General features: G+C 52.3%; 1 protein-coding gene across 1 annotated transcript; it reads right to left on the bottom strand.

The window, feature by feature from the left end:
• Positions 1-3,565: 3,565 nt before the first annotated feature.
• On the bottom strand, positions 3,566-6,908 carry LOC125508360 (protein TRAUCO). The gene is made up of 2 exons (XM_048673056.2): positions 5,616-6,908; positions 3,566-4,084 (listed from the first exon to the last, which is right to left on the bottom strand). Exons 1-2 carry the CDS (start codon positions 6,586-6,588, stop codon positions 3,810-3,812), a joined length of 1,248 nt encoding a protein of 415 aa, XP_048529013.1. The 5' UTR covers positions 6,589-6,908; the 3' UTR covers positions 3,566-3,809.
• Positions 6,909-13,887: the final 6,979 nt, after the last annotated feature.

Here is a 13,887-nt window from a genome sequence, read left to right as displayed (position 1 = left end):
TGAGCAAGAGGAAGTAAAACTTACCATTTCCTCCATGTCTGTGTGCAATGGCCACCTTGCCTTGAGCTGACTAACCAAGTTGCAAAACTTGATGACGCTGACCTGGATAGCGCGCCAGCGATACGACAACGGCCTCACTTTGCGTCGTTGAGTGATGTACATGTCGTAGTGTGAAATGTGCTTTTCGGCATGAAAATTTTCATGCACTTGCTCCCAGAAGGGCGTCCCTTTGGTCCTGCCTATGAAATATGTGGATACGGCCAGCCACGCGTAGCACAACAACTCATCATCCATGGTCGAGTAGCTCACCATCCTTCGAACTCTAAAAAACGATGTAGCATTTGAAAATAAGCTCAATGACATTTGACCGAACACCTGCCAGGCGTGGTGTCCGCCATGGAGAACGTCTATAGGGGCGGAGTGTACCTGGGTACAAACGGCTCCAGGGCTAAAAGCTCCGTCAGAACGGCGAGCGGTCGTGTAGGTGCTGGTTACGGATGTCCAGCAATGCCTCTGTGGCGACCGGAGACGAACAACAACGACGGCGGAGGTGGAGGGTGTAGATGCAAAGCAAGGGGGAGAAGAGGCAGAGTGGAAGGAAATGGGACCGGGAAGGGGATTGAGTGGGCCGGGGGTGTCGGAGTCCTATGTTTCGGGTGTCCGGACTCCCGCAAAGCTCCACACTTTTGTCTCTAATTTGCAGGAGAAACCGCGTCTGGATCGCCCTGCGGATCAATACAGACACGCGTTGGATGGCTTCCGCGGTCCCGACAGCGCAGCCCGGACAGTTGCGGACGTTTACAAGTCCGCCTTGGAGATGCCCTAACACCACTATACACAATGTGTGCTCTTGATTCCTTTGAAAAAGATCCGCTTGGAGCAATGCTAGACATACGTAAAAAAGTTATGTAAACTAACGGGCTGACCAATGTGGAGCATTATTATTGGGTGTAGGGAGAGGGACGGGCCCACCCCCCGAAAATCAGGGGGGAGATTAGTTGGTTGAAAGGATTACATAAAGCTTCGTAAAGAGTTATGTAGGTGTAGTATTATTGATCCGCTTAGGGCGGGTCTTAGGGCATGTAGCAAGGAGGCAGCACCGAGGTGCTACCTACATCCACCTAAGCTTGGAGAGCTTGAGCAATTGCCAATATCGATTACCATTCAATCTCATATGCTGCCTCACGGCATCTACAACCACATACAGTAAATCTGGCCCCTCAAATGATCCGCGGACATACCGGGCGCGTCCACGAATAGTGATTGTTCACACCTCATCTTTCCTCTTTCACAACCGGATTCCTCCATTAAAAATCCTTAAATCCATACAATATAAAACCTAATCTAAATCTTCGCCAGCACTCGTCTGCCTATGATTGTGTCCATGTGTGGAGGCCGGCTAAGCCCCTTGAAATGAAGGTGTGGTCACCGACGGGTAGAATAGGACATAGGACACGAACCAGCTCATGGGACTCGAGGAGCCGCCGTCTCCCATGGCATACTCTTCCTCATCGGAGCCCATGGCCTGCACGTCGCCAGTCAATGTGAGGTCCACAATAGATCCATCGTGGCCAGGGCCCAACACGTCCACCATGAGCAATTGTCATACCAAGGGTTGTCGGTCACCCTGTAGTGACTGTGCGGCGTGCAACTCTGCCTCACCGACCTCTATCGTGAGGGTTGTCGTTGCCTCGTGAGGAGGACATGTCATGCCATATTAGCCTTCCCATCGGACGGCCATAAGTTCGGGCATTTACCTCCGACTCGGTGCACCAACGAATGGGTTGCGCCTTCGCCATAGCGTTGGGGCGCCAGACGGACCACATTCCGACGAAGCAACGTCGACGCACCACGCGCCGGATCCAGACGCCACTTGGGCGGGCGCAATGGATTCCTGCCGAATTGATTCCGACAGTTGTTGGGCGGACTCCTCTCGGGATCCAGACGCCACTCGGGCGGGCACAATGGATTCCTGCCGGATTGATTCCGACCGCTTCAATGCCGACGCCAGTGAGCGGTCGTGTCCGCTCTGGCCGTGCATGAATGCGGGCACTGACGCTTTGGAGCGGCGCTAATCATTTTGGACACGAAGCGCGTGCGGACGAGGGAGTGGGTTTGAGTGGGCCAAGGCAGTCAGAAGTGGGCGTGGCAGCTGTCCAAACTCCTGCAAAGCATCCTCATGTTTGTCTTCAATTTGCGGGTGAAAATACATAAGGACCGTCATGCAGACCGATACAGATCCACGTTGAATGGCTTCCGCGGTCTAAACATCGCGGCCCGCAAGGTCTGAGGATAGTTGGAGATGCCCTTAGAATCTCTTTGATTCACGGGATTCCCAGAATGCGGGAAGAGAGTATTATGGACTAGTGAACAGTACAAGATTACGAAACTATAGGAATTTGGATGGAAAAGTGTCTGATAGCACCAAAAAGGAAAAATAATTCTATGTAAAAATTCCTAATAATTCCAATCATGCTAATCAAACGACCACCGTAGAGAAAAAGATCTAAACACCGTAAAATTCCTTGGAACCAAAGGAGCCCTAAGTTGACACGCTGCGCTTGGGCTCTGCAAGAGTAAGGAAAAGAATAGAGAAATGTTTTGAAAGAAACGAATATCCAATTTGGAACCGAGCTCATCTACACCAATGAACAGTAAAATAAAAATAAATACCAAAGAATTCAAAAAAAATCATAACTTTTTGTGGTGAAAGATGCTTGAGTGTGTGATTTTCGTGCCAAATTTCAAAGCATTCGGACATCTGAGTAGCTCTCGGACAAATTCAGGTCCGAATAGTATAAAACATAAACTTTTTCAGACCCCGAATTTGTCTTTTTTGCTAAGAGCTACTTAAATGTCCAAATATTCTGAAATTTGGCATGAACATCACACACTCAAGCAGCTTTAGCACAAAAAATATCAGAATTGTTTGAATTTGTTTTGTATTTTTAATGATTTTACTGTTCACTCCCGGGCTCATCCGAGCACGGGAGCTGAAAAGGCCCGTCCGAACCGCTATATAAAGATCAGTTTTAGGAGCTCCGTTGAACAAGATCAAACGGGATACGATAAATGCAACTTAGCCCGCCAAGCTTAGAACAACTTAGCAAAACATTCATGAGTCGAAGTCTTTTATTTTTTGGGATGATGTCCCCCCTAGTTTTTACTTCCATTTTTTATTCATGATGTAACTTTGTTGGCTTCTAAATAAAGTGCGCCGAATAGGCATTTCCCCTCAAAAAAAAGGCCAAGCTTAGAACACAATGGTTAGCTACATATAAACATTTTTTTTTTGAATTGTCATACGTGGAGAACTAAGTGGTAAACGGAGAGACAAAACTGCTTGCTGACCCACAAGCACCCGCTTCATCTAGAACACAGAAATTTCACAAGAAAAATACAATTCCTGCAGAATTCAAGAAAATTTCACGTGTTCCAAACAACACTCTAGAAGCTTTTTTCGCAAATCGGTATGTTTATAACTCTGGTCCTAAACCTGGTACATCACCGTATCATACATTCTAGCCAGATAAATATATATTCATGAATAAACTTCGCAATGCAATTAATAAACACGCTACAGCCATCAACATGTCTGCTGTAATTTAATTAATTAGGATGCAATAAAATATGATCAGTAAGCTTCGCCATAATAATCAAGAAACAAGCAGCAGCCGTCAGCCAGTTTGCTGCATTTTAACTAGGATAAGGTAAGTTCGTCAGTAAGCTTCGCCATAGCACTAAATAAATTAGCTAGTGGACTCCACGGGTATGTTTGACAGAATAATGAAAACAGCAAGATAACTACACTAACCAGCCTTTTCAGCATTACCATTTTCAGCAGGTCCCTCATTCTTCAGCTCATATGCCTGGTAAGGTACCTCGCTCATTGGCCGAGGGACAGGACGGTCTGCGAAGTCTTCAGGGAAGAACGTGAAATCAGGCCCAAAGTTGAACCTGACCTCACAATTTGGCTCATCAGGCAGTGAGTACATTGATGCAGCTGGGTAGTAGCGCCCTCCAGGAATATCCTCAAAGGCCGTGCCTTGGCATACCCCGTTCTTGAAGTAAACTATCTCACTTCCTACATTTGCAGTTAGATTGAAGTCAATAACAAGACAACAGGCCCTATGAATAGAGTTTGGAGAAGTTGGAAGCAGGAAGTGGCATGCAAGGGCAAGAAAACAATAGCTGGGATTCTTTATTTCAAATTGCAAAAACACCAAGGAAACACCTTTCTTATAGGGTCTGTTGACTGTATATGTACTGAACACCCCACTATTGAAAATCTCAATCAGAGCTACAAGGGTAACTAAATCCTTGTAAACATAACAATGAAATTTCTGATTTCACTAATGATGCAAGACATGAAGGTGCTATGATAGACTAGATATGCAAAAATGCATGAACAAGAAATTAACCACAACGTCATAAACTTTGAATTCATACCAATGGGCTAACAAAGACATGGTTTGATTGAGAATCAGAATGTGCAGAAGCAACCGAACCAGAATAACTATGATGTGCCGGAAAAGCAGATGATACATTCGTATGAAGGGGTGGTGAGTAGTGGAGTCCACTGTGCAGAAGGGGCTAGCAAAGGTCAGAATTGCAAAGCTTTTCGTGGAACATGGACATTGAGAGCTTACATTTTGATATCTGAAACAATATACACCATCCTTGACAGAAACTAATTTAGTAAATTCATATAAGAATTGAGAAACTTGTATGAATTGCAACTGCTGCGTTTTAGGCGATGTCATTTGACAACTAAATGCCACTTGATTGATTTTCTTTTTATGCTTTAGTCAATGGACAGTATGCTGCATCCATCATCATGCTTCTGCATCAAATGCCGCTCCATACTTCAAAGGAAATAATATCACCTATTAGGTTGACTAGGTGACTACCTATGGGAAATATCACAATATGAGTGAGTGAAATGAAATTAACGACGCGTTTGGTTCCTGCTCAGGTAATGTAATGGGTTTCGGAAATAGGTAAGTGTCGCTTCTGATTCTTCTTTACAGGATACTGACTTTGTTTGGTTCGTTCGGTCTTGTCCAGTTTCGTAACCACCTTCCGCTCAGCTGGTTCCGACTTTGCAAAACCGCACATCGGAAATCGCTACTACAGAAGGCGTAGTATGCAAACCAAACGCATTCTGCACTTCCAGAAAGTGTGGGAATTGGAAACCGCACCAAATTCGCCGAACCAAACACGTCGTAAGTTCTAGTATGTGCAATGGAGATTTGGAACACATATAAGTATCCCAGTGCCCACACAGGTATTTGGAACTTGCATAAGTCATAAGGTTGAAAAAGACAGAATGCACCCATTTCAAAAAGAGGCTTCGTAGCTGCTGCTGCAGTTGTGAAGCATGGACAGTACGAGGACAAATGACAAATGAGATAAGCACATAATTGCTGCATACGACGATCTATAAACTTTTCTAGTAACTAACATACATACAAAATCGAGTAGCCATATATTCACAATTTCACATTAAAGAATTACTCTGTTGAATATGTTATCCTAAAACCTAAGTACTCCATTCCTGCAGTTTAGCATAAAGAATGAACATATGAAGAGGAACCTTAAGAAAGATTACTCACCAGGAACTGGATCCGGCGTCTTTTTCTCATCCTTGAGACCTTGTGCATGGAAAGGCATCCCCTTGTACTTAACCAGGTCAGGTTGTTTGGGCTCATACAGCTCGCCCTGAGGCAGAGAAATGTAGAAGCCTAGGACATCTCCTTCACCATACCCTTCATTGGCGTACTTGTCCCTCCAGGCCTTGTACACCTTGGAGCCATCAACGCTGCGGTAACTGAAACCAAAGCTGTCGCAACCCACAGGTGTCTGGATGTCAGCCTTGTTGGTGGCCCAGCCGAGACGGGTGGCGCCGGAGCTACCAAGGTGCATGACCTTGACCTCAAAATACCAAGCACCGGATGCAATGCCACGGGTGGCACGTATCATGCGGTAGCCCTTGGTGCTGCCTGCGGTTAGGCGATCCTCCGAGACCTCGATCTTCTCGGACTTGTAGACACGCGAGAGGAGCACAGGCAGTTCGGGCCCGTCGTCGTTGCGTTCGGCCGCGAGGCGGGGTGCCGGGGTGAGGAGGAACTCGTCCTCGCCACAGGAGGGCCTGGGGCGGCCGGCTCCGCTGGCGCCGGCGCCGCCGGCGACGGCGTGGCCGGGCGGCTTGGCCTTCTTCTTCCCCTTGCGGGAGTTGGGCCTGGTCCAGACGCAGTTGCCGCCCTTCTTCTTGGACTTCTTGGTTGGCGGAGCCGGGGGCGCGAGGGTCATGTGCTTCCTGGCGGCGCCCGAGGGGTCGTTGATCCCGTCGTCCTCGGCGTCATCCACGGCCGCCGCGTAGAGCGGGGCGACGGCGGAAACGTCGGCGTCGGAGGCGGTGTTGGCGTCGGAGAAGGGGGTCTCTGGATCCGCGGCGGAGGCGGGGGTGTCGGGGAGGTTGGGGGTCCTGGCGGCGGCTTCGGGGGTCGGGGCGTCGGTGGGCGGCAGGAGCAGGTCGGAATCGGACGGCGGCAACATCGCGGGAGAGGGAAAGGCGGCGTCGGCCATCGGGGGAAGAGGGGCAGTAGGGAGCTGGGGATTGGGAAGCGGCTCGAGGGTTTGGGTGTGATTTGGGTGGCGACGGTTTCGATTTTGCCTGGGTTTTGTTGGGGCTCAGGGGAGTCGCCAGCAGGAGCGCGGCGCCAAAGCTTCCTTTTTCTGGTTCGTGCTGCGGGGCGGGGATGGCGACGTGTTCACATGTCATCGGCGGCAGCGCGCTCGCGAGGAGCAACGGCAACGCCCGAGGCCGGAGACGTGAGCACCCCGCACGCACAGGCACAAACAAGCCCTGCACCCCATCCCATCTGCCTGCCTACTCTCTCTTTTCTTTTTAACACGGGAAGAGACGGGAAATACACTTGTATATGCACCTTATATGGGGATTTTTTTTAATATTTTAATAAAAAGTCAAAATAGGTAAGAACTATTTGGACAAAACACTTGACTTACTTTTGCACTGATATATAAATGTCGACGAAAAAAATACAAAAGTTGACCTCACAGTAAAAAAGACAAAATTTATTTCCTATTATATGTCACTATTCACACTATTTCAGCCAAAAAATTGTCTTTTTGAAAAGAAGTCAAAAGGATATATTTTTTTGGATTTTATTTCTCACGAGTACAATAGAAGGTCAAGTTTATTTCAAAAATATTTTCAGGAATTTTTGACTTTTTGCTGAATTACTAAAAAAAATTCTATATAGGGTGCATATGTTCCCATACACCAAAAGTTCTCCTCCGGGAAGGGACTTATTATCAAGTGCAGCGATTCGGTGCCCATACTTATATATACCTGGTCAGAAAATAATTTACAAAAGCTTAAAAAATATTTTTGGATTGTAGATAATTTATTGCATGAGGTCTGCTTCGATTTCTAGATCATTTGGACATCTAAATTATCGACGTACTGGAAATTGCGTGTCTCCAGACTTGCCTGCCTGCGGGCCACGGCGTGGCTCTGCAAGCGGGCCCGTACGGCCCATCTTCACCAACAAGCATTCAAGATCCTCGCGAGAGGCCAAGCCTCGCGAAGCGGACGACATAAGACCTCCTCAAGAGCGGCCTCTCAGGCTGGCTCGTGAGGGGCGGAGAGATCAAGGTCAGGCAAACCTCGCGAGGTTCCAATGACGTGAGCCATGACGATCGAGATTAGACGGGCGCTAGGCGGGTGCCAGCGCGCACAGTGTCATTGTTTCCTTTTTGGTGCTAAGGAGGCAAGCACAGACAAAGAGTACCAAGGCGGCAAGCAAAAGGTTTCCATATCGGTGCAACGAGACCAAGACCAGCAGGACGGCAGGAGGGAGGTCGCCGTGAAGCCCAAAACGGCGTCACCATCAGAGCCTTTGGTAGGCGAAGACTATTTTTGTCAGGATAAACTGTACTAGTTGTCCCCTTTCAAATCGGCCGTTGTTAGCTCCATTCCCGCTCAATATTTGAAGAGAGGACCAGGCCTCTATAAATAGGACTAGCCACCACCATGGCTAGGGGATGGACCCCATCTTGGATCGGAGCCATTTCATCCTTAGCCTCACACCCACCAAGCACAAGAACACCTCTCCTTAGGAGGCTGTTTTTCCCCTTGTACTGTTCATCATCAGCCCAAGAGGCAATCCATCACACCACACTGGAGTAGGGTATTACACCACAACGATGGCCCGAACCAGTATAAATCTTGCGTCCCTTGTGTTGCGAGTTCGTCGAGCTACCCTTTGAGATCGCGAAGTGCTTGAGGGCGTGATCTGTGAGGGAGAGATCTTCGCGCGCACCCCAGTGTTTGAACCTTAAGGGTTTTGCTGGAACCCGAAATCCAACAATTGGTGCGCCAGGCAGGGGTACGCCGGAGTTTTCCTTCCGTCGGTTCGCGCTCCACCGTCTTCGCGCCCATTCTCCATGGCTGGCACCGCCCTTCCGGCTGGATCTACGGGTGCCCACGACGGCGCTCGGGGGCTCTGAGCCTTGCTCCCGCCTTGCGGCAAGTGCAATGGCCACCCAAGTTCAAGCCGGAGATGCCGCCGCGCTACGATGCCGCAGCGGACCCGTCGGCTTTCCTGCTGGCGTATGAGGAGGCCGTCCTTAAGGCCGGGGCGACGACAAGGTCATGGTCAACTGGCTTCCCATGGCCCTCACTGGCGCACCGCGCGCCTAGCTGTTCAACCTCTCCGGATCCACAGTGGCATCTTGGGAGGAGTTGTGCGGCCTCTTCGCTGTGGGCTATTCGGCACCGGCGCACCACGCGGTTGCGACCCTCCTCGGCGGCTCATAAGCACCACCCTCTGATCGTCACGTCAAACCGTTCTTTCGCCAAATCGGTGCCACTTCCAAGCGCCCGGGGGCTCCGCTGGGCTGGGCCGCACCCGAGGCCGACCTCACCTTCGACTCAGGGGATCATCCCGCCTCCACCGTCGGCTCAGGTGTGCTCCCAATGCTTTGCACGCCTACCATCTGCCACGTGTCCATCACCAAGACGCTCATCGACGGCAGCGCCGGCCTCAACGTGCTCTCCGTCGAGGCCTTCAGCCTTCTTCACGTACCGCTCGAGCGGCTCCGCCCTAGCAAGTCTTTCTCAGGGGTTGGTGGAGGCTCTGCCCGCTCCCTGGGTCAGATCCGCCTCCCCGTGACCTTCGGCACGCGCGACAACTACCGCACCGAGCTCATCGACTTCGACATCGCCCACATCGGCCTCCCGTACAACGCCATCCTCGGGTACCCGGTCCTGGCTCAGTTCATGGCGGCTACCCATCCGGCCTACAACCTCATGAAGATGCCCGGGAGCAAGAGTGTCCTCACAGTAATTGGTGACACAAAGGAAGCCTTAATGACGCTCAAGCTCGCCCTCAAGGCCGCCGCAACAACGCAGCCCGCCAACGCGGATACCTCCAAGGCCAAGGGAGCCGCACCAACCAAGAAGAAGCAGTTTTTCACTCAGGACAAGGCAGAAACCAAGCAAGTGCCAGTCGAGGAGGACGGGTCCTCGAGGGCAACCTTTACCATAGGCGCCAACCTCGAGCCTGGTCAAGAGGAGGCGCTGGTGAAGTTCTTGCGCGCAAACAAGGAAGTGTTCGCTTGGGAGCCCGATCAGCTGGTGGGGGTCTCAAGAGGGGTGATAGAGCACCACCTGAAGGTGTGCCCCAACGTGCGCCCCGTGAAGTAGAAGGAGAGGCGGCAGACCACATAGAAGCAAGCTTTCATCGTCCAAGAAACCCGCAAGTTGGAGGCTGCGGGTGTCATGTGCGACTGCATCGACCAGATTGTCGACTCCCTGCCGAGTGCGACTTACTGTGCTTCCCGGATGCATTCTCAGGATATCACCAGATCAAGATGGCGGTAGAAGATGTGGAGAAGATAGCCTTCCTGACCCCGTGTGGAGTGTACTGCTACACTTGCATGCCTTTCGGACTGCGCAACGCAGGCGCAACCTTCCAGCGGCTCATGCACATCGCGTTGGGTCAGCAGCTCAGGAGGAACGCTGAAGCCTACGTCGACGACATCGTGGTGAAGTCTCGGGAGGCGAGGACCTTGATACAAGACCTGGAGGAGACCTTTGAAAGCCTCTGCCAGGTGGACTTGCGGCTCAACCCGGAGAAGTGCGTGTTTGGCGTCCCTTCCGGCAAGCTGCTGGGCTTCCTTGTGTCCCATAGGGGGATCGAAGCCAACCCAAAGAAGGTCAAGGCCATTGAAGACATGAGTCCACCGCAAACCCTTAGGGAAATGCAGAAGCTTGTTGGACGGGTGACTGCGTTGGGACGCTTTATTTCCAAGCTGGGAGAGCATACCCTACCCTTCTTCAAGTTGATGAAGAAGAAGGGCCCATTCGAGTGGACCCCGGAGGCCGACCGACCATTTCAAGACCTGACCAGCCCTCCAGTAATGGTGGCGTCGCGACCTCTTGAGCCCTTAGTGCTTTATCTTGCCGCCACTCCCTACTCCGCCAGCGCGGCTCTAGTGGCGGTTCAGGAATAACACCAAGCCAAGGGCGCATCACGCCAAGCTACGCCCCCAGCAGGGGCGACGCAAGACCAGGAGGGCGCCACAAGGACCGCAGCAGCGACAGCAGAGGATCAAGCTCAGCAGGACGACGCCCCCGAAGCCGCAAAGGCCCCGACAAGCGATCAAGCGTTGGGGGCTCCACCACCTAAGGAGGCACCCCAACTCCTAGAAGGCGCAAGCCTCATCAGTGTGCCTACCCCCGTCGAGCACCCGGTACACTTCGTCAGCACAGTGTTGCGAGATGCGAGAGCATGGTACCCCATGCCTCAGAAGCTCCTACTCGCACTCCTGGTGGCCTCGCGCAAGCTGCGTCACTACTTTCAAGGCCACCCCATCAAGGTCGTCTCGGCCTACCCACTAGAGAGGGTGCTCAGGAGCCCCAACTCCGTCGGGAGGGTCGCCGAGTGGAACATCGAGCTGCAGGCATTCCAGTTGGAGTTCAGCACCACCAGGGTTATCAAGAGGGCCGCGCTCGCCGACTTTGTGGAAGAATGGACGGACGCCCCGGCGCTTGAAATAGGCGAGGACCGGTCCCTCTCGCCGGGAAGCAAGGCGCCCAACGGCTGGGTCATGTATTTCAATGGTGCCTTCGCGCGCTAAGGCGCGGGGGCTGGAGCAGTGCTCATCTCACCCACTCAGGACAAGCTCTACTACGCCGTGCAGCTCTGCTTCCAGTAGGGCGAGAAGGTCTCCAACAACATTGCAGAGTATGAAGGCTTCATAGCCGGTCTGAAGGCTATGGCGGCACTGGGGGTGAAGCGTCTCACCATCAGGGGCGACTCGCAGCTCCTCATAAACTTCTCCAACAAGGTATACGAGCCGAAGGACGAACACATGGAGGCATACCTCACGGAAGTACGCAAGGTGGAGAAGCAGTTCTTGGGCCTGGAGTTGCAGCACGTGCCCCGAGGAACCAACAAGGAAGCCGACGACATCGCCAGAAGGGCATCCAAGCGACAGCCCCAAGAGCCTGGCGTCTTCGAGGAGCGGCTCTTCAATCCATCGGCGGCACCACCGCTTTCAAGGATAGCGCAGCCTCAGGAGGAGCTCCCGCAGCCACCTGTCACGGGAGCCCCAGCCTGTGGCCCGACTTCGGGAGCGCGTCTACTCTTGGCGCTCGAGCCCCAGGAGGGATGCTGGACCAAGGAATTCAAGGAATACCTGATGCAAGAGATGCTGCCAGAGAAGAAAGAGGACGCGGAGCGTGTGGCCTGGCAAGCCACGGCATACTGCATCCAGGACGATGAGTTGTACAGGAAGCGGCCAAATGACGTTTCACTGCGTTGCATCTCCAGGGAACAGGGGAAGGAGCTGCTAGCCGACATACACGGCAGGGACTGCGGGCACCACTCGTCGTCACGAACCCTCGTCGGTAAGGCATTCAATAGCAGATTCTACTGGCCTACGGCACTCAATGACGCAGCTGAGCTGGTGAAGTCCTGCGAGGCCTGCCAATTCCACGCCAAGCAAATGCATCAATCAGCTCAAGGCCTCCAGACCATTCCACTCTCGTGGCCGTTCGCAGTCTGGGGACTGGATATCCTGGGCCCGTTCCCTCGGGCGCCTGGGAGCTATCATACCTCTACGTCGCCATTGACAAGTTCACTAAGTGGGCGGAGGTGGAAGCCGTCCGCACCATCCCAGCTGGCTCCACGGTCAAGTTCATCAAGGGTCTCGTGAGCCATTTTGGGGTCCCCAACCGCATCATCAACGATAATGGTTCGTAGTTCACCAGTAATCTCTTCAGAATGTACTGTGCTAACCTTGGAACGCAGATCTACTACGCTTCAGTGGCGCACCCCCGGAGCAATGGTCAAGCCGAATGTGCCAACGCAGAGGTCCTGAGAGGACTCATGACCAGGACCTTCAAGAAGAAACTCGAAGCCTGCGGCAGGGGCTGGCACGACGAGCTCCAGTACGTGATGTGGTCCATCCGCACCACCACCACCAAAACAATGGGCGAGACCCCATTCTTCCTCGTCTACGGAGCAGAAGTGGTTCTTCCTCATGAGGTCATGCATCGCTCCGCACGGGTCCTGGTGTTTGATGAGACACAGTAGGACGCCACGCGGAGGATGGACCTCGTGCTGGGGGAGGAACGCCGCCGCGAAGCTGCACTGTGGGCGGCAAGATACCAGCAGGCGCTGCGGCGGTACCACTGTCGCAGCGTCCGCTCCAGGATGCTCGAGGTGGGTGACCTCGTCCTGAGGCGGGTGCTCTCCAGGAAGGGCTGCATAAGCTCTCACCCATGTGGGAGGGCCCGTTCAAGGTCGTCCATGTCTTCAGGCCTGGCACCGTGTGCCTGGAGACACAGGACGGGGTACCCATCCAGAACGCCTGGAACATCCAGCACCTCCAGAAGTTCTACCCATGAAGAAAGGCCCAACGCCTGTGAAGCAAGGCCTCGTGCCTGTGAAGGTCTCCGCCCGTGACACTCTCATGTAATAATGAGTGGGGTTGTACACGCCACGGAGTCTCAGGAGTGTTGCCCTTGGGCCTCGGGGGCTCCCTCCCATGTCTTAGTGGCAGCACTTAGCTCCACGCTGGTGAGAAGACATGAAGACTAGACTAGGTGCCGGATGCGGCTTTTCATTTGCTTTCCGAAGTTGGATCGCCCCTCTTCTAATTGAAGTTTGCTCCTGGTGTTCTTCGCTGATTTGGTTCGGTCGCCTTCTGCCTCTGTTTCCGTCTTCAGTTTAGCCTGTGCTCTCTCTCGCATTCCTCGCGAGGGGGCTGGACGGGTGCCCTCGTGAGCATTTTTCCTTTTCTGCCTTTCATTTGTTTTTCGCGAGGCACCCTCGTTCAAGCTCACAAGCTGGCGCACCTCTCCTAATCCGTGCCCCTCGGGTACCGTGATATGAAGCACTGGGTCAAGGCCAGTGGCACATGTGATCAAGGCTCGGGTGAACGATAAGCCTCTTAACGATTTTTTTGCAGTTCCTAAGCGCCTACCAGGACAAGGAGGCCTCGGCAGGCACCAGGAAGCAAGCGCCTCGCGAGGAGGAGGCTACTCCGAGCAAGGCAAGCTAAGTTATCCCTACATAAAACGACGATGTTGTGAAAGGATCGAGAAGAGGTGTCTAGAGGGGGGGTGATTAGACACTAATTGCCAAAAGTTGCAGTTTTTAATATTCTGAAGTTTAAGTGGAGTTTAAGAACAAGTTTAACAAACACAATACATATCAAGCAAGCATGCAATGAGTATATGAGCAGCGGGAAGTAAAGCATGCAACTTGCAAGAATGTAAAGAGAAGGGTTTGGAGTATTCAAACGCAATTGGAGACACGGAGGTTTTTGTCGTGGTTCCGATAGGTGGTG

The sequence above is a fragment of the Triticum urartu genome, chromosome 5A, assembly GCF_056163025.1.
Source record: "Triticum urartu cultivar PI428250 chromosome 5A, HENAU_Tu73, whole genome shotgun sequence".
NCBI lineage: Eukaryota > Viridiplantae > Streptophyta > Magnoliopsida > Poales > Poaceae > Triticum > Triticum urartu.
The sequence above is the reverse complement of the archived record's forward strand: the minus strand, read 5'-3'. Positions and strand labels throughout refer to the sequence as shown.

Coding starts and splice junctions, on each gene's coding strand:
- LOC125508360 (XM_048673056.2), bottom strand. CDS start 6,588: ATGGCCGACGCCGCCTTTCCCTCTCCCGCGATGTTGCCGCCGTCCGAT. Junction 4,085..5,615: donor GACGCCGGATCCAGTTCCTG/GTGAGTAATCTT, acceptor CTGCAAATGTAG/GAAGTGAGATAGTTTACTTC.